This window comes from Diadema antillarum, unplaced genomic scaffold, assembly GCF_040938485.1.
Source record: "Diadema antillarum isolate AM-2024a unplaced genomic scaffold, OU_Dant_1.0 seq00000425_RagTag, whole genome shotgun sequence".
Classification (NCBI taxonomy): Eukaryota; Metazoa; Echinodermata; class Echinoidea; order Diadematoida; family Diadematidae; genus Diadema; species Diadema antillarum.
In genome coordinates this window covers 909,845-937,248 of record NW_027271407.1, presented here as the reverse complement: position 1 = coordinate 937,248, position 27,404 = coordinate 909,845, and the positions used below count along the sequence as shown (strand labels likewise).

General features: G+C 40.6%; 3 protein-coding genes across 3 annotated transcripts in view; 1 reads left to right on the top strand and 2 right to left on the bottom strand.

Moving 5' to 3' along the window:
* LOC139732491 (ER membrane protein complex subunit 2-like) overlaps positions 1-2,905 on the bottom strand; it is a 29,371-nt gene extending 26,466 nt beyond the window's left edge. The window contains exon 1 of the mRNA XM_071643353.1: positions 2,881-2,905. Coding sequence (XP_071499454.1) covers positions 2,881-2,905 — 25 coding nt within the window. The remainder of the gene's footprint in view (positions 1-2,880) is intronic.
* A 109-nt stretch (positions 2,906-3,014) lies between these two features.
* On the top strand, positions 3,015-9,923 carry LOC139732480 (33 kDa inner dynein arm light chain, axonemal). The gene is made up of 6 exons (XM_071643342.1): positions 3,015-3,156; positions 5,345-5,493; positions 7,356-7,525; positions 8,123-8,301; positions 8,934-9,098; positions 9,885-9,923. Exons 1-6 carry the CDS (start codon positions 3,076-3,078, stop codon positions 9,921-9,923), a joined length of 783 nt encoding a protein of 260 aa, XP_071499443.1. The 5' UTR covers positions 3,015-3,075.
* A 4,802-nt stretch (positions 9,924-14,725) lies between these two features.
* On the bottom strand, positions 14,726-27,362 carry LOC139732484 (polyadenylate-binding protein 4-like). Its single transcript, XM_071643347.1, has 12 exons — positions 27,077-27,362; positions 25,015-25,208; positions 24,376-24,494; positions 23,572-23,806; positions 23,071-23,187; positions 21,319-21,435; positions 19,671-19,880; positions 18,815-18,965; positions 18,233-18,382; positions 17,259-17,383; positions 16,570-16,800; positions 14,726-15,665 (listed from the first exon to the last, which is right to left on the bottom strand). Exons 1-12 carry the CDS (start codon positions 27,267-27,269, stop codon positions 15,591-15,593), a joined length of 1,917 nt encoding a protein of 638 aa, XP_071499448.1. The 5' UTR covers positions 27,270-27,362; the 3' UTR covers positions 14,726-15,590.
* Between the last annotated feature and the right edge of the window lie 42 nt (positions 27,363-27,404).

The following is a 27,404-nucleotide window of genomic DNA, read 5'->3' as shown; positions in this document are numbered from 1 at the left end:
ATTATCCGAATCGGAAAACGAAAAACGCATATAAACATGTAAGTACGGCAAGCGTTGAATATGCTGCCGATTCTCACACTATACGATGGTATATAAACAGAAAGGGAAAATCTAACCCTTCTAGTTATACATGAGTAGCGAGAAAGACAACAACAAAAAATCACAAGTGACTATATAAATCAACAACGAGCTGTCAAAAAAAAAAAATACGATAATTCACAAAGAATTAAACGCTACTCAGAAAAAAAAACTACTGCTATACATCACATACAAATCAATCTTACCAGCTTTACTTCAACAAGAAAGCAAAGCGAAATAGAAAAAACAAAGGTGTACGGCGTATACCATATAAGCAACGAATTGGGTAGTCGAAATGTTCGTATTACTTCCTACCCCAGTGCGTTACTGAGCGGTAAAAAGAAAACAAAGAAATACAAAGCGAGCGCTCGACACTAAACGGTGCGACCGTGACTACGCTAAAATCAATCGGTCTAGTGTATAAGCCTGCACGAGAGAAAGAAAGGAAAAAACTAGAAAAAATAAGAAATCTCGGAACACGTTAAGTGCAGTAGGACGACGCACCAACTATCAAGATTGACGAATATGCACAAAACGTAATACGGAGAAAGTATAAGAAAACAAAATACAAAATAACTCAAATTGCTACTTACATTCGTGTCTGGATCACCGGTGCTGTGCGGAATTGGGGTTTTGTTTAGCTCCCCAAACCAACAGGTGGATGCTCAAGGGGAGCTAAACAAAAGAACTTGACCGCGGGAACGAAAACGGCGCGAATCTTAGGTCACCTGGTCTAAACGGCGCGCTTCCAAACAATAGCGGCATCCGCACGTGAACTCAAATGTTACGAAAAATCCCAAAATTACCACTTAACTAACATAAAACTAAACTTAATTTACCTAAATTTAACAATTTCCTTTCTCCGTAAACCAAAAAGAGAATTTTTTCCTGTTTCTGTTGTGACTTTCTGGTCTGCCACACCCGTACGTAATGGGTTGGCAAGACAAGAATTTACCACAAAATGTTACGAATTAAAGACAACCGGCAGCAGTAAGCGCCGGTATTTGTTCCCGACCGGAAAAAATAATACAACTAATTTGTTTAGAAAGAAGCCTCAAATGTTTGAAAAACAAACTCGTTAAGAGTCGGTATAAATTACTTGAAAAATACTCCAAAATACTAACATCCCTTAAGCTACCTTACAGTTTCTTAGGGTTTTCAGAGAAGAAAAGAAAAAGAACAAATATCCTTGCCGCCCATGTAAATTGGCGGCAAATTCAAAATGTCTAAGATAATTCCCTCCCGGGTTCAAAAAAAGAACATCCTCGTCGCCATTGTAGAATGGCGGCAAATTTAAAATTTCTTAAACAGTTACCTAAAGGTCCGAAAAGGACATCCTCGTCGCCATTGTAGCGTTTTTCCCTAGTTGGTGGTGGCGAGGGTGTTAGGGAACAAACGCTATCAGAATAATTACTATTACGCCCTAATTAATGCTACAATAATGGCAAATATGCTCAGCGTCTATAACTTACCGTTTCTGAGCAGCTGCTCCAATTGCCAAGCGCAGGTACAAGGTAGTGAGTACTTGCAGTAATGTCAGTGGACGGGGACGAGGGACAGTTGAGGTCAAGGGAGGTCCTGAGCCGTTCTCTGTCCTGTCCTGGGTCCGTCTGTCTGTTGGTCTCTATTTTGCCCTCCAGGTGAACTTTCCGTGCGTGCGGCTGGTGCGTGCGTGCACGTTTGTTGGGGGTTGTGCTGTCCGTCAGCCTGTGTTGGCACATACGCCGATTACCGGAGTACGCGGCAGTATGGCCATGCATTACTACAGTGTATGCGCGGCGACGGACGGGGCTACGCACCAGTAAACATGTACCGCGGCACCGGTATTGGCTTGTATATTCCCGGTGGCAGATATATTATCGCCGGCCGTATACAACATATATTCCTGGTGGCAGATATATTATCGCCAACCTTATATATTATATACTTCCGGTGGCAGATATAATCGCCATCCATACAACCAAACCGAGCGCCGAGCACGGAGTTCAACCTGTCTTACTACAGGTACGTGTTAGAAGATGTCACCAGTGACAGAAAACACGATATGGCCATAAAGTTTTAGAGTGAGAAAGGACCAAAATGTGTGAGTCTCACGCTCACTGCATGTGAGTTAGTTGGCAGCCCTGTATGTGAGAAAGCCATTGCGCGAGAGTGGTCGATGAGGGTAGCAATTACATGTAGACTCACTAAATTACTAAAATCTAGTTTAACGGAATAGTTCTACATCATGCCATGTCTAACTAAATGTGCATGCATGGGCCATGCCCATATGGGCTAGCAACAATCCAACATTGAACTGTTGAACTCATTTTATGAATTGCCCCACTTTCAATCACACTCCTTCAAAAGTTCAAGTTCACCGCCTTCAAAACTGGCATGAGAGTCCACCGCCTATTTTCACACACACACACTGCTTAGCTAGACCCACGCATTAACCGTTAGGCCTTGGCCTAGCGTTAGCAGTTATTCTGCCCGCATGCACGCCTGCCTACCCGACCATTCCGGCCAGACGCCGCGACTTCTGTTCTGTGCATGCATAAATTTACAGCGAGCGCGAGCGACGGGGCTGTACAAGTGTATTGCATGCCGTAAGGATCTGACGACTGCGACCGCTGTTCACTGCCTTACTTCAAAGATCGTGTGAGTCAAATGACTATAGCAGCAATATCTGTTGAGTATTTAGTACGGAAGGTGTACAATCACCAAATATATGAACTTACGGGTACAAAAATCATACACGATATGCCAGGACAGGATTTATTGAAAGGTTTTAATCACTTTGTAGTAGCGAGTCGCACTTACCTTGCCAGCTCGTGGAGGACGCCATCTTGGAATGCAATGCATGATGGGAAGATCTCGCAGTGCCCCTTGGGTAAGTTTCCAAGGGTTTCCCGTGACAACAACTGTGACGAGCTCTGTGGAGTGTGCTACTGACTTCTTGAAATAAATCAAATTTTTACATATTTTTGGCATTCAGCCGATTTACTGAAACACAAGATGATTCCACCAAATGCATCACTTTTAAAATATGACAACCCCGTCCTCGTAAGTCGAAATACAGAGAAGAAAACACCTAGGGTAAGTACGTTTGCCGAGACCGAGTGATTTGAGATGAATGGCAGAATGCCCACAGTCCGATTGTTGGTCATACCACATGCACAATGGTGGAATGAGGAACCATGTCCGCCGTGGTCCATGCACAATTTCAATTCTTCCAGTCTGCAGAGCCGCATCTCGCCTTTATTCGGCAACTTTCTCGTCAATGAATAGCAAGTGATATATGGATGGAGAACTGAGGTTCAACTTAGTTTGTGTCCAGAAATTGCACCGTACACTGTGTCTTTGCAGGTCAGGTGTCTTATTATACTCTTTGCCATTTGCTTTTTGTAGTGAATGTACGTACACCGTAGCTTCCTGATAACTGATTTGTTTTAAATTTATAGGCTCTACCACTCTACCAGTGTTAATGTCAGTGATAGGAAACAAGCAATTAGATCTAAGTGATGTCTAACGTAAGCAGTGATTTTGGTGCAATTCGGTTTTGTGGGATTCGCGATATTTGAATAGAGACAGACAGAAAAATCTGTCTGTCCGAAGCCTTGGTTGGAGGAGTTTTTTAATAATTTTTGTTTTGACATATGAATACGGCTCTCCTCCGTATAGTAGTCTAAAACCTCTATGTAAAGGGGATTCCATGAAGCCAGACACATGCACAGTCTCTGCAGAACATATCCCCGACAAGATATGGTTGAACCTACTACTCATCGACCGCCTAATGTGTATTTGCTTGATAAGAATATTTAACACTGAAATTCACGTAAAAAACTTGACCTACCTGATTGAGAAAATCCAGCTCTATCAAATGCCGTTGTTCCCTTTTCGATTCGAAGTTTCAGTGCAAAAATATCGCCGACGAACTTGCGTGGCCTCGTTTCAGCTCCCCGTGGTAACGCCCGTTATTTATTAGGATCGACCGCTGTTTTTGCGTTGACAATGCACGCAAACCGAGTTGTATTGAACACCGTGTTGTACGAAGCTTTTTAGAAACTACCATAAACATTACATTACGATTCAGTGAAGATATTCATTCGAAATTTTGTCCTTGATTAAACCATTAATGAACAGTGAATTTTCGCGTTTTCCCACACCATCCTCATCAACATTCAAAGCCAATCCATTTTTATGTGCTTTGCGCGCAGTGAAGTGCGTACAAACAGTATTAGGCGTTCAGTGCGCCAATGAATACGCGGTCGGTTTAAAAGACGGTGGTCGATATGACTAGTAGGGCTATCATACAGACCGATCTCTTGGGCAATCGCAATATCTGCAAGGATTGAATACGAAGTGCATTAGGGCCAATTTTACTTCATTTTTAGTAGGATCTAATGAAGATGGTTTGGTATATAGATCATAATCAGATATGTTTTGATTGTAACTTTGTATTTGAAGGCTACACTACAGTAAACAGTAATGTTAGTACTAAGTAGCCTATGGGGTGACAAGTTTCAGTTGAATAGCTAACAACTATTAGTCAGGCTGATATTTAGCAGGGCATCTAAAATTTGTAATCATTAGTCTATAAAGAACACGGGTCTCTATGATAGGTTCTAAAGATATCGACACTGACTTCCATGTTGTTGCTCAAATGGACTCGCTCCTCGCAAACCTATAATCTCAACTCTCACTCTTGAATACTCCTGGTCATAGTCTTTTTAAATACATTGAATATAAACCCATATCTGCGTCTGTGTCCATCACATACAATCGCCAGGCCCGGTTGTCGTGTACAACAAGGAATACTTATCAATAATAGCAGCAATGTCTGCCAACTAAATAATCTAAAACTACTATATTATACAATGGAAGGAGCACAATTGCCAAATACATGTATTTGACGGTATTTGTACTTAAAACAACAGTCTTTCATGATCGTGGCAACCACGGGCACTGCAGAAAATGGTCTTCTTCTTCTTCTTCTTCTTCTTCTTCTTCTTCTTCTTCTTCTTCTTCTTCCTCTTCTTCTTTGTCTTCTTTGTCTCTGTGAAAGTATCGGTTTATTGGTGTGCATTGCAATGAATCAATGTTAGTATTAAATGCCAAATTTTAGGAGTAAATTGCACAGTTCTGTGTTTTATGTTAGATGATTCTCCTTCACTTGCAAGCACTCGCATGATATTGTATAAATAAGTGCCTGTTCAGCCATATTCTTCAATAGATTCATGATGTTCATGGAGAGTGTTTTATTGTGATGTCGCCCTTTCTCCAGGCTAGAGCGTTGAAGACATCTCCACAACAGCCAACCAACACCGGCCCTGTTCCAAATCCCCCACCCAAGGGAGGCAGCAAGCTTCCTCCCGTCGAGTCACAAAAGGCACAGCAGACTGATGAAATCCTCAACTCCATCTTACCGCCAAGGTATGTCAGCCATTTGTGAAGATAGACTGATAACCAATGTATGTACATGTATTATGTACATGTATTATTAGCAAATATCCTCTCCCCCCTCCCCCCCCCCCCCCCCCCCCCCCCAGTGAAAGGCCAATACCAACACAGAACATGAATGTGTTTGAGTTTTTGATCTCATGAAGCTGGTAAATGAATTCAATCTTACTGTTTAACAGCAATGATTGTGTGATGGCAGTTTTCTTGATGACTTTGCATCAATTACCATTCAAAATAATGAAGGCAAGAAATTTAAAGTACATTGATGCTCTGAATTCCTGGTGGTCTGTACAACTATGAAAGATGATGCACATGTATGCTGTTAAAAATTTGGTGTACAATAAGCTACAGGCGACTCTCGTAACAAAGTCCTAGGGACCGACAATTTTCTTTCGTTATATTGAAATTTTGTTGTAGCAGACAATAAAGTATATAAAGATATAAAGATAATACTTTTGGGACCTGAATTTTTACTTCGTTGTAACGAGTTTCGTCGCACCATGTTTGCTATACCAGGCAATGGGATTGCGCTGTACGTATGAATACCAATGCCACATTATGCAAACACTACTCGCACACTATGAACATATATGGTAGCTACAAAGGTTTCAGGGACATTCCTTTTCCAGTGGGTTGCATTTTATAAATTCACTAATATCTATAAGGAACTTAACAAAAGTGAGTAAAAATTTGATTTATACTTATGACTTGCATAGAGTTCTTGGATTGAAGAGTTTATCTCCATCTTTTTTAGGTGTATTGGTGTAAAGTTGGTAAATGTTCTTAAAATGAAGATACAAAAGAATTATATATATATGTATACTTGAGCCCTTTTTTTCCCCTGTGGTTCTCCTGAGAATGTTTTAACAAACGGTTTAGAACCAGCCCTGATCAAATTTATTAGGAATCTTAGAGAAATATGTGTGCTAAAAACTGATTGGTGTTTGAGGAGCTGTGTAATTGTCTACCTCAATGTACCACTTGTGCTTGACCGAAAGATCGGTCTGTATCTGTCCGTTGGGGAATGTTCCGCGGAGACTGCGTCTGGCTTCACGGATCCCCTCCGTATACAGACCGAAGTCAATGATTGCGGCTCCTGTGTGGAGCAGTCGCGCACAGATCAAACGTTATGATAAACCAAATTTCAGACAGCTTTTTTACATTCAAACAAGTTTGACATGACATGACATATTATGCAGCAATATTTGGGATAAATTTCTCAATTGTGCAATCGAAATACTCACATAAACTCGGGTATAACGCAGACATTTTATCGATATCGCAACATCGCCGTTCGCAAGGTGTAAGTCGCCATCTAGAATCTGTAAGCCAATCACATGCGAGGTACGTGTTTTAGTAAAACAAACACGTAGAAACTACCTCGCATGTGATTGGCTAATAGATTCATAGTGTATGTTTCTGCACTTTGAACGTAACAACGCGACAGACTGTGTTTTACGTTGAAAATTCTACTAAAATTTTGGATTATTCATTAATCTGGTGAGTTTAATGTATTCTTAAAAAGCTAATTTCACTATACAAGCTTAAATTTGCCGACCTAGGGCCGTGAATTAGACGCAATCGAGAAGGGTGAGGTACCTCACCCAATTTTCCATAGAGACAGTGGTTAAGAACATCCACACAGCAATGGGTACTGCAACCTTCCGTCTGTCTACGGAGGACAGCGTTAATGGCAAAATATAAAAAGAGTCCTCCGGACAGACGGATCTTTCTGTCTACACTTGTGCATTCATTATCAACTCGTAACTTCTCTGAGTTGCTAGTTGATTTAGCTCACATTGTCCCAAATATGAGTGATTTCTTTTTTTTTTCAGAGAATGGACAGAGTCTGGGCAGTTGTGGGTCCAGCAGGTGTCCAGTACACCGGCCACCCGTCTGGATGTGGTCAATCTCCAAGAGCAGCTGGACATGAGGCTGCAGCAGAGGCAGGCCCGGGAGACCGGAATCTGTCCGGTCCGGAGAGAGCTCTACTCCCAGTGCTTCGGTGAGTCAAGTTGGGTCCTCTCTAGATAGCTAATGCTGCACACTAGCACTTTCATTGTCCGACAGTCTAGATCGATAAAAATCACTGTTGGACCAGTAACTTTTTTTTCAGGAATGGACCAGTAAATAAGAAATAGAAAAAAAAAAAAAAACGGGTACCTTCTGGTCTGTCAGACAGGTCGAACCAGTAGAAAAAAATGGGTTAGTGCATGTGCAGCCCTGAGATAGCAGAGTTCATATATGGATATTCTTTACAAGATTTTGCACAGTGTACAGATCACAACTTAGGTGTATGATCTTTCAATTCTGACAAGTAGTGCAAGTGGAGATAATGCCATCATGATTACAATCCTTCCACACAATTATTACATTATCAAACCATCAATAGTGTACAGTACTAAAACTTTGAATTTGAGATTGTTCAGTTAAGATGGTAAGCACAAAAGAAAACTTTTTTTCTGTAGGATGTATTGTCCTTAGATAAACTGTACACTATGCCAAGAACTTGTTTGTGCTCAGCAGACAGGAGTAAAGAGAGAATCATTGTAATATACACACATCCTCATGTTTTACACTGCACTCTGTTTGTCCCCTCCAGACGAACTCATCCGGCAGGTGACCATTGAGTGCGCAGAGCGTGGTCTGCTCCTGCTGAGGGTCAGGGATGAAATCAGGATGACCATTGCTGCCTACCAGACCCTGTACGAGAGCAGCGTGGCCTTTGGCATGCGCAAGGCTCTACAAGCTGAGCAAGGCAAGTCGGACATGGAGAAGAAGGTAAGTTGAAGGATCTTGCAGCTTCTATCATATATAAGGTTTGTGGTTCAAGTGCATTCTGCTTTTTGCTAGCAGTTGCTTTATCTATTTTGTTGTTGTTGTTTTTTCTTGGGGGTGGAGGCTTGGAAGTCCTGAGGTTAGGGTGTGTGCTTGGATTTGAATTACAGAAGCTGGTCTTGATATCTAATGTGAAGGCGTTTATTGTTTTAAAATGGCTACGCTTAATTGGTAAGTCTGAAAAATCATTGAAAATGAATATGCTGCAGTAGAATCGTAGGCCAAAAGGACGAATTAAGCAATAGCTTATATTAGGTCACACTTTCTGATGGTAATATGAATAGAGAGGAAACAGCCAACACTGTAAGTAAGGTGGCCAATAATCTCATCTTAGTCTTGAAGTGTTATTCTTAAGAGTATATCAGAACTGGTTGTTTTCCAACTCAGAATGAAAACGGAACAAAAACTTACATGGCTTTAAGTGTAATGTTGAATTTCCATATTTCCTCTGAAGTTCTGAAATGCAAGGGAATTATGTCAAGCCTCAGGTCAGTTTGTGCATCCGTTGCCCGCCTGTTTTCTTCACCATTCCCTGATGCTACCTCTTCTCTCCTCCCCCACCCCTCCCCAATCAGATCACAGAGTTGGAGCAGGAGAAGAGAGAGCTGGAACGCCAGGTGAACGAGCTCAAGGCTAAGTGTGAGGCCATCGAGAAGAGGGAGGCCGAGAGGAGACAGGTGGAGGAGAAGAAGCATGCTGAGGAGATCCAGTTCCTGAAGAGGACCAACCAGCAGCTTAAGGTAGGCAAGGACCACCGTCCCTCATTCATCCCCCCCCCCCCCACCATCTATTAATCCAAATCAAAGCTCAGATACCATATAAAAGGAGAATTATCTGGAGAGGGAACACTGTCTTAAGGAAACCCCACATGAAATGCATGTTAACAGATTGGCCAAAATTTGTGCTTGAGTGTGAAAGTAATCAAAAAGTGCCACAGTGGTTATTGTGAAAGATAGAGAGTGCTATGATAATCATCTTGAATGTTCGCTATTATCTTCAAGGGCCCCCATTGGTAAGCCAAAATGAATGCCTTCAATAAATTGAGGTAATTTTATTTCAGTCATTCTTACTTTTGAGTGGGAAAAGTACATATTAATTATTTATTGTCATGATTGCTTATGCTGTGTGAGTTCCAAAAGTGTATGACACAAATCTTGATAATTGTTCCATATATTGTACTAGATATTCAGCACATACTGTAAAGAAACTTGCAGTGGACACTTTGCCCCTTCTCTCGATCATGTTCTTCTCAGTGAAGCATGCTATAATACAGGTTCTGTGATGTCAGTAGAGTTACTAGTTTTAAGTGAAAGTAAAATAAAGTGTTGTGCTATCAAGGCCTCCAAACAGATGATGCCAACATTATGAGATCTTGCCAAAAAACATATATTGTATTCTTGCTCTGCAACTCGAATCCATATGTCTGACATCACCTGGTGGAAGATGTCTCACTGTTTCTTGAAAAAAGAAGAAGATATAGATGTCATTGCAAAGCTTGCACCATATTCTTTTGTTTCTATTTGCAGACTCAACTGGAAGGAATAATTGCCCCCAACAAGAAGTAGGAAGTGAAGCCACAGCGGAGCAGAAGGAGATCTTTCGGTACTTCAAGAATCGTTCCAGAGTCATTTGAACTCATTGGTTGGAAAATGTTGCCTTGTATATATTTCCCAGATATTGGTAATAACATGATTATAGACTGTTATTCATTTCAGTGGAAGATCACAAGAACCTGTTAGAATGATGATGTGTTCAAGCAATAAATGCCTAACCTCACCTAGATTCACCTTGATTCGTGTTATATCATAACATGCCATGTGATAAGTATAGGAGATCAGCCGTATGTGCTTTCAAACAGTTACATATCTGTTTGATAACCGGTTTAGACTGCTGATCATCCACCATTTATGTGCGAATTATCTTTTCCAAATGGTAGTGTACAATATCTTCATGTGTCCTATGTCAATAAGAGCCTAATTTCATCTTTTCTGATGTCTGCTATCCAGAAGACATTGCGAGAAGGGACTGTATCTCGACAATTGTGCTAGTTTTATAAGCTTGACTTCAAAGGATGCATTGTTTTTTTTCTCTCATGCTTTTGTCTAGAAGAAAGAAGGAATACTAATGACAATGACAATTATCTAAGCATAGAGAGTAATTTATTGGTTGTGAATAGTTGAATATTTGTGTATTGTTTCTCCATTACACATTCCTCAAGCTGGTGAAAACAATTTATTGGAAACATTGTGGTAAAAAAGAAAAAGCTATATTTTGATCCTTCCATATAGTAAGAATGCAGCTTTTCCATCTACAGTGGCCTCAGATATATGTATAACAATATATACAAATATATGTATATGCATAAAACACTTAAAAAAAAAAAGCCACGATATTTAATTTCCAGGATTTGATTGTGTAGACATAGAGCTGATAACAGGGTAATGTTGATCGAGTTCTCAATGTTTTTCATCATTCTTCGGGTATTCCGTCCTTAAGGGAGTAATTGTCCTTGATGTTTGAGACACTCAAGCTTGCTGCATCATGCAGCAAGCAGGCCATCCTGTTGCTCAGAGGTTTAGTGGCTTGTGAGATTAATGCTGTTGTCGGCTCAATGGCTAGAAAGTGTTTTCAGTTAACTTACAATCTATGGTCACTCTTCTGAAACAGGCTGTTGGTATGATGATTTTGGACATGTCTTTGTTCACTCCGTCCTAACAGTAGTTAACAGGATCAGCACACGATACACGGGGTCGATAACATTGAGGAGTAAGATATTTTACTCTGTTGTGCATTTGTACATTTTCTACTTGTGTATGAGTCTAGATGAAATGTGAGAGAACTTATGCAAACTGTTGAAATTAGCATTACATTGAAAGTCTAAAGCCTTATACTTGTATAGAATTTCACTTTTGTACAAACATCCGGAAGAAAGTTGTATTTATTGCATTTGTGATTTAGTGAAGTTCAAAGGAGTCACTATAACAGTGAATTCACTTCTGTGTTGAACAGTTGACAAATATCAATGCAGAAGTTTCAGTTTCCATTAAACTGAAGTACACATATGTGCACAATTGTATACACGATATTTGTAGTGCCAAGCAGTGGCACAGTTTAGAGTGGTGGAAATTGTTAAACTTTTACTGTGTGGCCTTCAAAAATCTTTCCGCATAGTTAAATCTTCAGGTTCTGTAGGGTAGTCGAAAATATACAGTTCAATCACTGGTTCTGTATGAAAACAAGTGCCACGAAGTATGAACGTACAGTAAGTGAAGAGCACCATCCTAATTCGTATTCCACTTTGCCTCTCTATCACTATGCATTCCGTGTCTTCAATGAGATTGTTCACCTTGCAAATTCACATGCCGCCCCTGGACCTATGTACGTACAATGTATTTCTGTACAGAATAAATTCGTATATTCTTTCACCTTCATATCACATTTAACCGTCTGATTTTCTGTCTTTTGAATTGAATCACATCCTTCTTAAATATATTGTAGTTCAGTTTTCCCTTAAAATGACAAGGAAAACACCGCAACTAATGTGCTTGGTCATCAGCAATGGGGTTCTCTGCAGGGTTGAGCTAATGCCCACAAGTGTACAAGTCAAAGTGTATGTAAATGCATCAATTGAATAATGTGTGTGTGCAGGGCTAGACATAAACTTGTTTTCTCTGGTAGTTCGTTCAGGCAACTAAAATCTTTAGATCTGAAATTTTAGTGGCCAAAAAGACACATAGTAGCCCAAAATCATTGGAAACATAATCTTTTTTGAATCCTAAGTGCCCGATCAGGCCACCAAAAGGTAGCCTTTTTGGAAATTTGGTAGCGCAACAGTTTTTGTGGCCCCGCGCTACCGCCTACATTGAGCCCTGGTGTGTTGTGTGTATGTATGTATTGTATGACCCTCCTTGACCATGCAGCATGGTCATTGTCATGGCTGTTTGTGACTGTTTCAATACCTATTGAACTGGGATATTACCGGGGGAAAACAAAAACTTTTGTCCCTTGTCTCTACTGGTATAAATACAGATCACTGTCCCAGTATTTGAACAGTGGTAGCGGCGATTTGTAACGAGATGTGATTGTGACTGGGAAAGAACTTATACACTGCAGTTGAAAGTGATTTGATACGTGTGTTCAGATTGGAATGCTGTACATAGGTTGCATTTGGGTTTGTTTGCTTCTATATTTTTGAAATGTTGTGTATGCATGTGTTATGTATGCATTTCCACTTTACAATGCACTTTTAGTACATCATATACACTCTAATTTCAGTGTTACAAATATGCATGGAATATAATATTGATGCCTTCTCAATAGATATGCCATATCAACAACTGTAGTTATCTTTAATCCATCCTTTAGCCATCACTTCAAATTACCTTCGCTACCATACCGACGCCAATTTGATTGTGGAGAAACAAAATTTTGAACATGTCCAAACACTGAAAACTCCGATCAATTTCCACTAGAAGCAGGGAAATGCAGCGTAGCTTCAGCAAGGACACTTTGGATCTAACTAAATTGGGGAATGCAATCCTGATATTATGTTGCTTTGTATGAAAACATGAATCAGAAAAATAGATCAGTGAAATTAGCAATTCTGTGTGACAAAGATGTTTAGCAGCTCTCCATTCCACTTATACAAATCACGATTTTTCATATTTCTCACGAGAAAAATTTTCTTCAGATTTGTTATCGGTATCTATCATGAGAGTATCCTATTTTTGCATGTCCTTCTAAGTGGATGAGTCCCGCCTGTACCAAAATATCTGAGAAAGCAAGTGAAAAGCTGCTAAACATCTACGTCACAACAGTTGTCAATCATCTTACTCTCTAACCTTTAATCAGTTCATAACTCTTTCAGTGGGTCTGTTTTCCAAAATTTTTGCTGATCTACAATTGTATTCTGATTTTCTGTTTTTACACAAAGCAGTATATATTAGGATGGAATTCCCCTTCAACACATTCTCTGATCAATGTCTTCTCGCTTGCATTTGCATGTATCAAAATGGAAATTTACTGATTCAACACATTAGTGTGACCAAGGCAGTAGAAAAAGATGGTTACATAACTGATCATACATGTCGGGCAGTCCACACAGTGTATTTAGTGGCGAGATTTGTGACTGATACTTCTAATGGTCTCTATCATAGACTAGCGAGAAAGTTTAAATATCATTCAACTCCAGAGTTCTCTACATCAGCAGTCAATATCACATCATTCTACAATCATACATGTTCATCAACAGAAGTGACTTAACAATTAACAATGTACCGCTAATTCCATGTAGGCCCAGGTAATGTGCATAGACCAACATTTTATCGACTGTCTTGCACAATGTAAGGCGACATTTTTTCTGCAGTTCAGTGAATGTTAACTTACATGAGGTATACTACTAAGATATATATACATTTTCAGTTAACTGCATCAATTAAAGTTGCCCTGATCACAGAATACACTTCCATTCAAGTCTTCCAACAATTAAACTGAAAGACGATCAAAACACACAAGACGCTTAATTAGAGTAAGAACCAAAGGTTTTATTTTTGAAATTTTTTATGAAACACACAACTGGCCTGAAAGGTACAATCTCGGTCTAGAGCAAATCACCAAGAATTGTTCAGCAGGCGCCTTGGCATGCATTTGAACTTAAAAATCATGAGGCTTGTACAGTGTGAGATTACAGACGTCTGCATATGAAGACAACTGAAATGAACTCATGCACAGTAAAACAAAGCAAAATTCATTGTTTTCCACAAATATCAGGTTAAGTTCTTGAAGATTTTCTCACTAACCAAATTGTACCTACACCTGCAGTAGTAATTGACATAAAAATGAAACCCAGAAGGTGTTTCAGTGATTTTTTTTTCAACTTTTGATTTTTTTTTTTTTTGGTTGTTGTTGGCTATATGACTGTTGACATAGATGTTTGCTGTGGTGTATCTTTTGGCCACCATTATAACATCAGGTGGTACATCGAATTAATGATGTTATGCGCTAGGCTTTAAGTACTATCAAGGTTTGAAATATAGTACAAATTATCAGATGGAAAGAAAAATAAAGAATAAAGAAAAATGCAAACATGCAAAGATTCACATTTTGTAAAGTTCATGAAAGCAAGAAAATCAAAGGGGGAAAAAAACATGTAAGAAAGGCACTTTTATACATTCTGTACCACATGCAATTGATGCAAATGCATCAGAAAACTTTGCCTTTAACCAAACCGAAAAGTAACTGAAGAAAGAAATACAGGACGAACTTGCTTGCTTCAACAATCTAAATCTACTGATATATGCAACATATGTAATTTGTTTTCTCATAAAGATAATAAAAAAATTGAATAAAACAAACCTTTCAAAAACAAAAGTATACACCACACGACAAAATTCATCAGTCATATTTGAAGCAATTTTTTTTCTGTAAGTCAGTTTTGCATTTTTTTTTAAGTTTTTCTTTTTTTCGTCTCTCACTTTCATGCAAACAACATGAAATACTTCAATACATAAGTTACATACTATCTCCCCTCTCCATGTAAAATTTTCAGTGTTTTTCGATTTTTTTATTTTTTCTGACATTTTTTACACATTTAAAGTTAGGAGCAACATCTTATGCGTTCTTTTTCATTCATAGACAAGTACTAAGTCCGTTGGTTTTTTTTTTTCTCTTTTTAATTTAGCTAGACCCGTGTTTTTTCATTCTTTTTTTTTCTTTTTTGCAATTTTTGTGAAACTTTGCACCTGTCTGAGGCACAATAACTTTTGCTTTTTTTTTCTTTTCATTTTTATATGAAAATATGGTTTTACTTTAAATAACCAAATTGCTGGTTAATCACCATCAGTGCCATTATCACCTTTAAATGACGAGTACTCAAATTGGGTAGGTAATTCTGAGTGCAACCAAACTTATGGGAGGGCACCAAAACGAGCAGTAAGTCATCACATTTAATGGCTTGCTCCATGGCCACTTGTTAACTGCTACAAATTCCTTCTCAAGCTATGAAAATAGGGTTTGGCGTTTCCAAATATGACCTACGCGGGGGAAAATCCGGTACATCTTTTTGCCCGCAAACGGCCAGGGTTTTGCACTGGCCATCTAGTACCAATGCCTTGTTAACTGTGATTGCTATTTCAGACTGAGCGAGGAATAAAGACTACTGAAGGCAGGACACAACTGGAGGTGGGGTTGGGGTACTTTTATGGTGCTGGGGTGAAGGGTGTGAGGTGAGGTGATTACTGGGCAGCCACCACATTGGCCTTGGATCCTTCCTTCTGGTGGTTCATGAGTACCTGCACTGCCTCTTCAACCTGTGATAGAACAAGAGTGGGAGACAGAAGGAGAGAAAGATAGTATGTCAGTGATTCACCAATGCTCTCTCTACCAAATAGTCCAGCTTCCACAATTTTATTCTCACACAGAACTACGCATGTCTCACTTTATTCATCAGTTAACTCAGGTGGAGTGCCTAGTAACTTTACAGACGCGTAGCATGGGGATATCACGTGACAGGAAGCTGGCCTTGCTCGGACAAATATTAGAAAATCCCCTCACCGAACTGTGTAGAGTTTTATACACAGCACACATGTAACCAAAGAATCTTGCTTTGAGTTTAATGACTTGTGTTTAATGTAGCGGGTGCGGGTATGCTTTGGTGCACATATTTGCTGATAGGCAATTCTATTCCAGCAGGTCATGGTTTTCAAATGTTCCCCAATGGGCAGCGAGTGAAGATCAATTCTATGGGGCAAACCTTGTCTCCCCACACTACTATGTCCGTAAGACTCAAACTGGTCAGAGCATGACTTGCCGTATTGTAAAGAAAAGTAAAATACCTTAATCACTTTGTGTGTGTGTTTGATTGATCAAATTAATGGAATTTCATTTCCAGCATTAACTGGAGTGAATGAGGGAAGGTGACAAAAGCTATGTGCTGATCAGTGTTGGATTGAACCATCAAAATACATTCAGACGGCAATTCCTTGGTCATCACATCAACACGTCATTTCATTTCCAGCATGTGAATGTATACATATCATAGACTTTCAAGCTTGTCCAATCCACACTGACATATATGTAATTTGTAGCGCTACTGTATGCTACAAAATAACACAGCTGCTCCTACAACACAGCCTTCCATCATGCCTAAGTAAGAATATCTCATCAACAAAAGTTTGTAATGTAGCAAAGTGCGGCCTGAGGACTGCCACATACCTTTTTCTCGAGGGACTCGCGCGACTCCAACATGTGGAGCAGCTCGGTGTTGTCGATTTCCAGCAGCATGCCAGTGATCTTGCCGGCAAGCTCCTTGTGCGTCTCTGCGATGATGGAGAACAGACGCTCTCCCAACATCTGCTTCTGCTCCTGGGGAGGGGCTGAGGCCAACATCTGAGGGGTCAGCGGCTCCTGGCCAGGGACGTGGAGGGCCTGCACTGGCTGAGTCTCCTGCACAGGGGAAAGGGTGCATAATTTTTTTGTCATTTTCAGGTCAAGGGGCAAGGACCCCAAACCCATTTTCAGAGGGGCATGGTAACAGCACAGCTAATCGAAGTAGATTTTTTTGAAACCTCTCTTTACAAGACATCAGAGGAAAATATTAACTACAGTTCAGCACTCTAATATCATGCACAATAAAAAAGATAACAAATGGGTATAAGAGCATTATTAACTTCCTCAGATCACATTACATCTCCACAAACAGAAAGGGAGAAATCACACAAATCTACAGTGAAAACTCAATGGGGCATTTGATGAAAACGGCACCATTCCTTATTTTAAAGAGTTACTTTATTTTATGATTTGACGTTTCAGTATCAAATTCAATTACTGCCGAGGCATACACAACAACTTGATTGGTATCAAGTCACACTGCATCCATTCCTAATCTCACAAAGGGTACTCACTGCTGGCATTTGTCCTGGCATGCCTGCCCGGGCCACAGGGTACTTGGTGTACTGCTTTGCACTGACTGCAGTCAGCTGGGCGTTACCCCCAAGGCGCATCTGTTGCTGGGTGGGTGCAGCCATGGCTGTGGAATACACACACACACACAAAAATAATTACCTTTAGAGCAAATTCCAGCAACCACCAAGTAGAAAAAGAAGTTTATCCAAGATGAAGTACACTGCTTGTTTGCTTCAACATTATTCAGGCATGGACAGCTACGGCATTGGAATATGATGGCACTGTTATTCTTAGAGCACACTTAATGTAGGATGTGTTTTTGTAAAGACTAGATGGTGGGATAAATGGCTTGCCTTAACTGCTGAGGAAGTGAACTGGACTGAATGAGGGAAGGTGACAAAAGCTATGTGCTGATCAGTGTTGGATTGAACCATCAAAATACATTCAGACGGCAATTCCTTGGTCATCACATCAACACGTCACTTCAGTGAGATCAATGCAAGTACAGTCAACTTCGGCCAAGTCAATCTCACACGAGTTGAAAAATTGGCGAGTTTAAAGAAAATTTCATCCCACCCCCCATGGATATAAAAGTGTTGATTATATTGTGTAAGTCACAATTCAATTGACTGTATGAACATAGGGCTACCATAACTGGATCATATCTCCAGTATAGCCAGTTCACTGATTCATATGGTTCTCATATACAGTGCACTCCCATTATAATGAACAAGGTTATAACGAAATACTGGTTACAAGGCCGCAACATTATCGGCTCTGTTTTATGTTTTTTTTCTGTTTACTTATTCGGTTATAAAAATATTGATATAACAAAAGAAAACTGCCAATCCCGAGGACTTCGTTATAACGGGAGTCTACTGTACTACAGATATCGAAATCAAGGGATTGCGCATACACATGGTAAGCTCATAATATACTTCAAACTGTGAATTTGATAAAACATTGACAATACCTCCAACACGCTGTCCAGCGGGTGCGGTCTGAACAGGGAGACGGGCAGCTGGCATAGGTTGACGCACTTGGGCAGTGGCTGTCGCCGAGCGTGGTGCACCAAACTGACCACGCGCTGCACCTGGCATTGCTTGGAAGCTGGCCTGTCCGGCTGTGAAAAATTAAATCATCACTTGGATTACCTTTGTGATAGATATTGAGGCTTATAGAGGGTGAATAGGATGGACATTTTCATTCTGTGTGTCGATCTTTTTTTTTTTGACAATCATTCTGCAATTTACTGAACATAGGGGGCGACTTCTTGTCCAAGATTGTTCGTTCTTTAAATCAAGCACTTTTTGACGAATCTTTCTGCGATTTGACGTATATAAGAGTACGTCATATACACGAAATGAAAATTACACTGACTTTGGTCGCTCATTGGCATTCTCATCAAACTTCACATCATTAAAATTAAATCTTCAACACAAAAACTGCAGCCTTGATGATACTCTGTGTACAACAAGAATGCTTTGCAACTGCTTCCAAGGGCTCATGACGAATACTACAGACTTCCAGTGAAGAGAGAAGCCACTTTACTCACTCGTTCTGGTCTGCTGAGGCTGCTGACCCCACCTTGGGTGTCTAACCTGGGCCAGCTGGCCGGCTGCTGGGAACATGTTCCTCTGGGCCTGGGGCATGGCTGCATAGTGGTAGGCAGCCATGGGGTAGACTGGGTTCACTTGCTGACCCGCCTTGAGACACAGACAGAAGAGAATATGGCACATTTAATCAGCATTCATTTACTACATTAGTGGAATGTTTTGAAGTTGTACCAGCTCAAGTCTTGTGGTTCTGCTTGGTAGAGAGCCACAGATCACATTCTCTGCATTTTCTTTACACACGAGGAGACTGTTCTCACATATTTTCTCACATGAAGTACAACTTCATGAACACAGTAAAATAATAGCAGATTACTGTATAACAGAAATCTTCTGTATTCTCCTAAAACTGCAAAGGCTTACTTGTAATACTCAGGGTACTAAAAAAAACCACACACATGATAAAAACAGGATTGCTACTGGGAAGGAGAGCATAACAAGCAAGCAATTTTAAAAGCAGTTTATAAACACTGTCTTGCAACATGGTTATGGTCAGTACATATAGAGCATAACTGTCTTGTGTTTTTGGTTGGTTTTTTTTTGTGTGTTTTCAGTATTCATGGCCACAGTACCTCACAAATATGTCACATAACATACATCTAGCTTGAGGTTTCATCATTTGGGATCTACATGTTAAACAGCTAGATGACTTCAGTGTACACAAGTGACACTATCACCATACTTCAGAATAAACTCATCGAATGAAAAAACATTGACATCAACATTGTCCATTGTCTTTTGAACGACCCTCCCACGTCCCAGATTCTTGCCCAAAATTTGCCTCTTATGGCTACATACCCCAACTCTAACTTGGGGCGCAACACGCTGCATGTACTGAGAGGCAAGCTGGGCACGGCGCTCCTCCTTTCGTTGGGCGAGGGCGACATACAGGGGCTTGGCGACAAGGATGCGTCCGTTCATCTCCGTGACGGCCTTGGTGGCTTCCTCTGGTGAGGAGAAACAAACGAAGCCAAAGCCCTTGGAGTTGGCTTTGTCGTCGCTCATGACCTAGTCGGGAAGTAGAGAAATGTTGTGTCATATTTCTGCCCAAGCTTTGCATAGCTTCTGTGTATGCTACTTTGCTACACTACAGAATATTCAAGCCTACCTCTGGCATATATCTATCAGTTTACCTACAACAAAAATATATTAGCACAAAGCACAGCCCTTAGAGACTATTTCCTGGGCCTCAATGACAGGTGGTTTCCTTGATTTCTGCCCTTTGCTTTTCCGGAGCTCAAACAGGGTATTTCCCTAATTAATCCCACTTAAAGGGATGGTACAGTATTGGTGGAGAGGAGAATTGGGCTTTTAACTTTTTGCGAGATACCAAGAAAACACGTACGATATAGTACAGAGCATACCATTTTAACAGGAATTCAAAGTTATTCAAATTCATGAAATTCTTCCGTCAAGATGTTTTCATTGCAACTGTTTGACAAACTGCCCTACATCAACGTAAATAAGCACTGATTGATCAGTGTATTAGTATTTTTTAATCATAGCTATTACTATAACACTGATCAATTCAGTGCTTATTTACGTCGATGTAGGGCAATTTGTCAATCAGTTGCAATGAAAACATCTCGACGGAAGAATTTCATGAATTTGAATAACAAAGCAGTACCCGCTGCATGCTATAAGGATTAGAACCAACACTTGCTGTCGGGCGGAAGTTCGGTGGTCTAGTGGAGATGACGCCTGTCCGGTGATCAGGAGGTCGTAGGTTCGAATCCTGCTCGAGTATGTACGCCCATGATTTTTTATCATGGCTATTACTAAAACACTGATCAATTCAGTGCTTATTTACGTCGATGTAGGGCAATTTGTCAATTAGTTGCAAAGAATTCAAAGTTTATTTGATGAAAATCGCGTTTGGAATGACTGAAACATCCAAAAACAAAGTAAAACAAAGTGATCACAATAAAGTGTGGGTCCCATACGTTATTAGAATCGCTCTTTTTCGGACATCTCGGCCATTTCAAAACCAATTTTCATCAAATAAATGTTGAATTCCTCATAGAATTACATGCTCTTTCATATTTCATAAGAGGTTTCTCATTATTTCACCAAAAATTTTTAGAAACCTGATATTAGGTTTCAACCAAAACTGTACGATCCCTTTAATGTCTACAAATAATCACTTTCAATATTCCATGTAAACTTGTACTTCTATATTCACAAAGCACACATGTGCAGAATAAGCACCACTTTGAACTCACAGAGAGGGAATATCACAAGGCCCATGGTGCGAGATGTGACTCACAAGTACACAGATATGTTGCCAACTAAAACTTTGTGTAAACGCAATTTTCAATGCATTAAGTGCAAATAGGGTGACAATTTCTCTGCTGTTGTCACTGAGCTCAAAGCACAGCAAGGAATGAGCAAAGCTATGCTCTTGATTTCCTCACAGCAGCCTTGCAATACACCAACTTGGACTCACCTTGGCACTGGTGATGGTGCCAAACCTACTGAACTCTTTTCGGAGCTTCTCGTCGTCGATCTCGTCATCGAGGTTCTTGATGTACAGGTTGACGCCCTGATATCTCGTGCTTCGCTCCTGTTGGAAAACGACACGAGAATGAACCACAAGATTAGAGGAAAAGGTTAGTTATTGTTCACAGGAACGTTTCTCTCAATTTCCCTCTCCATATTGTATTCCTACTGTCGATTTGGGGACAATCTACTAATAATATCTGCATGTATCCCCGTATAGAACTGAACAAACCTGATGAGGGTTGAAGACTGAACACCAAGAGGGAATAGCTGGTTACATCTTTTAAAATTGTACCTTGAACTGGTGCAACAATATCCCACTAGCATGATGCTACATTAAATTGCATTTCAATAGGATCACACGAGAATGTCCACACTGTAACAACAGCTCTAGTGAGACAACCTGCCTAGAGAATGTAACTCTGCAAATTGCTTTTGTATCGCTTACCTACAGTATTTCTGAATGGGGGAGGGTCCATTCTTGATTATAATCATATATGACATTTATATAAACATGCAAGGGATGTCTATTACAGGTCTGCAAGATGAAGAAAAAGGGTTACTTAGGCTGCGTTTATCAACTTTCCCCAGTTTACACGACTTTCGAAAGCCCTTTCAATAGCCCTTTCCATAGCCCTTTCGAAAGCCCTGTCCACTTCCCGTTCTATTAATGTGCCACTTGTTTTCGTCGGCTGCGTTTATCAACTTTCCCCTGTTTAAACGGCTTTCGATAGCCCTTTCCATAGCCCTTTCGAGAGCCCTTTCCAAAGCACTGACTGCCTGTACTTTTAATGTGCCGCTTGTTTTCTAGGAAGGGACGGCGAAAAGCAATTACCATCATAAAGACATACTTCTTCCTTTGAGAGTGACGAGTCATGATACAATGCCACATGAATCAATTGTCTTCCTATCTGTGAGGCAGCTCCAGTTAAGCACATACTTCCAATATTTCTGAGTGGCGGCATGAGACATGGGATCAAAGGGAATGAGAATGTTGTTACTCTATTTCTCAAACCTTGTTGGTGAGAGAAACACCTCCTTGTTCCAAGCATATGCGTGCATTACACACAGCTGTATGGGTGTACACGTACTCGTGTGCACTTTATGTGGCGCGCGTCTTTTCAGAAACCGGAAACGCATGGTCGCGTAACCGCAGTAGGGCGACCTAAAGGGCTTTCAAAAACAGCTTTGCGTTTATCAACTTCGAAAGGCTTTTACAAACAGGTTTCTGATAACCTGTTTAGGAAACCTGTTTCGATCGTCACAAATTTGGGGCTTTCGAAAAGGCTTTCCTAAAGGGCTTTCAAAACAGCTTTGCGTTTATCAACTCGTGAAAATGCCTTGAAAGCTGTTTGGATAACCTGTTTCTGCCGAGAAAGGAGAGTTGATAAACGCACCCGTTCATAAAAGGCTTTCCTAAAGGGCTTTCAAAACAGCTTTGCGTTTATCAACTCGTAAAAATTCCTTGAAAGCTGTTTGTATAACCTGTTTCTGCCGAGAAAAGGAGTTGTTAAACGCAGCCTTAGACATATACATAGGCCTTCATGTCGAAAGGTTGATCAGTGTTGGATTGAACCATCAAATATTTTTTTCAGACGGCAATTCCTCAGTCATCATGTCAACACAGGGAAGGCCTTTGCACTGACTCAAAGAAAGTGGCCCCCAACTTGCCCTACCCTCTAAAACGGTGTCAACATACCTGTTTCAGTGCCTCAAATCTGGCCTTCAATTCTGCTGCTCTTTCTGCCTTCTTCTGAGCTCGTCCAGCATACAGAATCCTTCCATTGATCTCCATACCATTCACCTGTTTCACGCACTACAAAGAGGAAGGGAAGGGAAGTAATGTCTCAACATTTATCTAATTTACAGTAATGTCAAAAACCTACATGCTTCATTGGGCTAATTCAGGCAAAACTTGGCTAAATGTGGCATCTGAAGATACTCCAGTAGACACCAAATATTGGAAACAATCTAACACAAAGAAACAAGGCATGATAGCTCCTGAACAAATAACAGATGTTTAATCAGGGCCCAGTATGTAACAAGTAACACAACATACAGACAGCTCAAATTGCAACATTGCATGTGCTTTCAAATTTAATTTGTTCAGTGAGTCCATTCAACCACAATAAGCAGCTTCAAAAATGAGGGTACCTACAATCAGCAAGTACTGAACGTGCCTGCACATTCATCGTCTTACCTCCTGGGCAGCCTCATGGTTCTCGAAGCTGATGAATCCGAAACCCTTGGTCTTGCCAAACTCGTCATGCATGATCTTGGCCGAGAGGATCTTGCCATACTGAGAGCCAAACTCCATCAACTTCTGGTCATCGACGTCATCCGCCAGGTTCTTCAGGAAGACATTGGTGAACTTTTTCTGCTGGTCCCCCATCTGCATCAGACGCTCCTTGCGGGGGATGAAGTAACCTACATATCTGTAGCCAGCAACAGAGACAAAAAAAAGTGCAGGTGACCTTGCAAGGGAGATTTCACATGAAAGAGATGGATGGCATTATCTCATTGATATGTATATAATGCTCCTCAGTATAACATTGACTTACTCCAAAATTACATCCCTGCTAGATCTCTACGCTTATATAACTCCGGTTCTCTTTTAATTCCAAAATTCACTACAATATGTAGCACACATGCCTTTGGCCATGCTGCTCCCACCTTATGGAAAAACTTACCTTCAACCATAAAAAATTGTTCTTCATCAGATGCCTTTAAAAGCAGTCTAAAAACTCACCTGTTTAAGGCCTCCTTTTGATTACTCACTATCTTGAATTTTGTATGCTCTTTACCTCCTTCACTTTCTCTTCCTTCCGCGCCTAGAGCACTCTACAGAGTGGAATTGGCGCTATATAAATCATATCAATTATTATCATTATTAATTCCAGAAGTAACTGAATGTGGCATGCATTCAACACTTTCATACTAACGTATGACCGTTGCAACATCTTTCTAACATTATTTGTCCGAGTTGGACTTGTGAAATACTCACACTTTTTTTCCGTTCAGCAACATGCCATTAACTTTCTCAATGGCTTTGTTTGCTGCCTCCTGGGTCTCAAAATGTACAAATCCATAGCCTTTGTTGGTTCCATTCTCGTCAGTAACGACCTGTATCAAGAGAAGCACATACAAAATACATTTGATATGATCATATAAGATACTTTGGAACTTGCTGTCCATTACAATCATGTTTCAACAGCTTGAGGTTAAGCTATGTAAAGGAAATACTTAGGCACACTGTGAGCAGAGAATATTGTTTATTTCGTTCATCAGTTTGTTTGTTGTTGTTTTACCATGGTGGGGGACAATACATGAAAAATTCAAAGATATCACAATGTGAATGTTTTCATGAAAGTACAGTCTTAAAGTTACAGTGCACATACCATCTATCAACACTCACAAGTTGAAAATACATAGCACAGCATTCTGATAAAAAAACAATGAGAGAAAATATTTACAGAAAAGAAATACAGAAATTTGTAACTACTTTGCTGTTCAAGTTGGAACTTATACAGTGCAGAAAACAAAAAGTGTTATTTTGTGAACATTACTGGCTCAAGTGTCAGTGAGCATGGGAGCCTGTTAAAATACATTTTTGTTGCTAACAAGTTAGACTCTATTAACTCACCTTACAGGACAATATGTGACCAAAGGCTGAGAATGTGTCGTACATAGCCTTGTTGTCAATGGACTTGTCCAGGTTCTTGATAAACACGTTTCCAACTCCCGATTTCCTGAGTGAGGGATCACGCTGAGACCACATGATGCGAATAGGTCGCCCTTTCAGTGTGTCAAAGTTCATTGTGTCCAAAGCACGCTCAGCTGAGAAGAGAAAATTTGTTAGCTCATAAGAAACATGAACAACAATGACTTAATAGTAAGACAATTTTTTCTACTGAAAAATCACATTGGAAAAGCGATTTTACCTTCCAGCACTGATTAAGTATATGCAACAATCTTTTCCACTAACGTTAGATAACATTGTTCTCGTGCATGCGGTTTGGGAAGTGGCATGGTTATGGGGCATGTACTGTAAAAGTGGATATTTCGCACTTCGCCGGGTAAGAAGAGTTTCGCATGTTTTTAATTCTGCGGAATCAAGACACCAACAACTGGAACATATGGCACGCAAAAATATTCGCGTGCTTTTATTTTCGCGCTACCTTTTGGTTGCGCGAAATGCGCAAAAATTTTAACACCGCGAAAGTTTCCACTTTTACAGTAGTTTGATTTGTGGTATTTCCAGATGTCTATAGAGGGTGTCTAACTACCGGTTAGTATCTATCGGGGGGCAAAGCATTTCAAGTCTGGTTCACATTCATGTGCATTGGTTGGTCCCACGGCAGATCAGTCAGACCAGGGTTGTTCAATTGCGCAAAAGGGCAACCTATCCTACTCCCTAACAAGAGTAACATTTGTCATTAGATCAGCATACTTGTGAAATAGGCCCCGCCCACTGCGTGTCCATACTTTAGTACTACGGCGGCTCACCTGTTTATACTTGTGAATTCAGCCCCACCGTGTGGCGTTCATTGGTAGATAACGGTGGGTGGGGCTTTCTTCCACAGTATAATACTTGTGAATGCGGCCCCACCAAACGGCGTTTACACAAGATTAGTAGAACTCTACTTATTTAGTACAGGGTGGGGCCAATTTCCACAGCGTAGCATCTTTCGTCCTCCCTTTCTGAAGTTTCTCCCATTTGTTTTGTTTGGTCTTCACCTTTTTATTCTCGGAAGGACTCTCTCATGTCCCTCGACTAATTTAACGGCCAATTTAACCATAAATACAACCCTACCTAACCCTAACCTAACCTTGCTTGTTAACGCACGGGTGCACGTGCGTGCACTGCAGTGGGGCCGATTTCACGATTTTGCCATTGTTCTACTACATTAGATCATTTAACACTAAAGTGCGGAATAAAGATTCCGCCTTCTGTAAAGATATAACAGAACTCCCTACCAGCCCTATGCCTACAGCTACACCCCCATGTATGGCCCTAACTTGCTAGAAACCATACTTAGTTTCTATGCCTTATGGTTTTTTCCATTTCACGAGAGTCAGACACACAATTGGTCAAGATAAGATTCGTCAAACTGGCTCTGCTGGCAGTCTGTACTAAATTCTTGGATATAAATTTAGATTGTCTAACTGAATATTGGGGCTGCAATTCATACACAATTAGTTAGACGACATGGTTCTGGAAGACGCAGAAAGCTCAGCAGGGATGTCAAGTTCAAAAAATTCTTGTGAGTGAGATTTTCATGACTTGGCATCTCGGCGAGCGAATGTGCGCGCAAGCGAGGGTGTGGGAGGGTTCCCCCCCCCCCCCCCCCCCCCCCCCCCCGGTGGCCTCCCACGGTACGAGCTTTTTCAATTTTTAGCTCTTGATGGTGCGATCAGGTGCATACTTAAGTGACTATTTTTTAGTTTACTTATTTTGAAAGACAAAAGGAAAATATACCTTCAATTGTAACTATCACTTTAATCCTTTGAGCTATGCTCCTTATCATGGGCCCAAATTGCAGGCTTTGCCCGATGCATAAGAAAAATGGGTGCCATGCGTGAGATCGTGAGACGACCCCTAAATGCTTGAGTCTCACTCAGAATGCGTGAGACTTGGTAGCTCTGGCTTAGTGTAGACTCGCGTACTTCTGAATTCTACGACACGTTACAAAGCAGTGACTCACCATCTGCCGGCTGTTGGAAATTCACGTAGGCATATCCTAGTGAACGGCGTGTGATCATGTCTCGACAGACGCGAATAGACAAGATCGGTCCTGCCGTGGAGAATTTCTCGAAAAGCAAGGCTTCAGTCACATCAGCATGAAGATCCCCAACATAGAGGGAGTTCATTGGGTAATTTTGGCCTGGTTGCTGCATTTTCACTAACTACAAAGGCGTGTGAAGAAATAAAAATGAGAACGTAAAATATGCTGATCGTAGGGCGTATCACAGAACCAGATCGGCGAAGAACTCACGGATTTGCCATGCGGCGTAATTCGAACGGACAGTCGA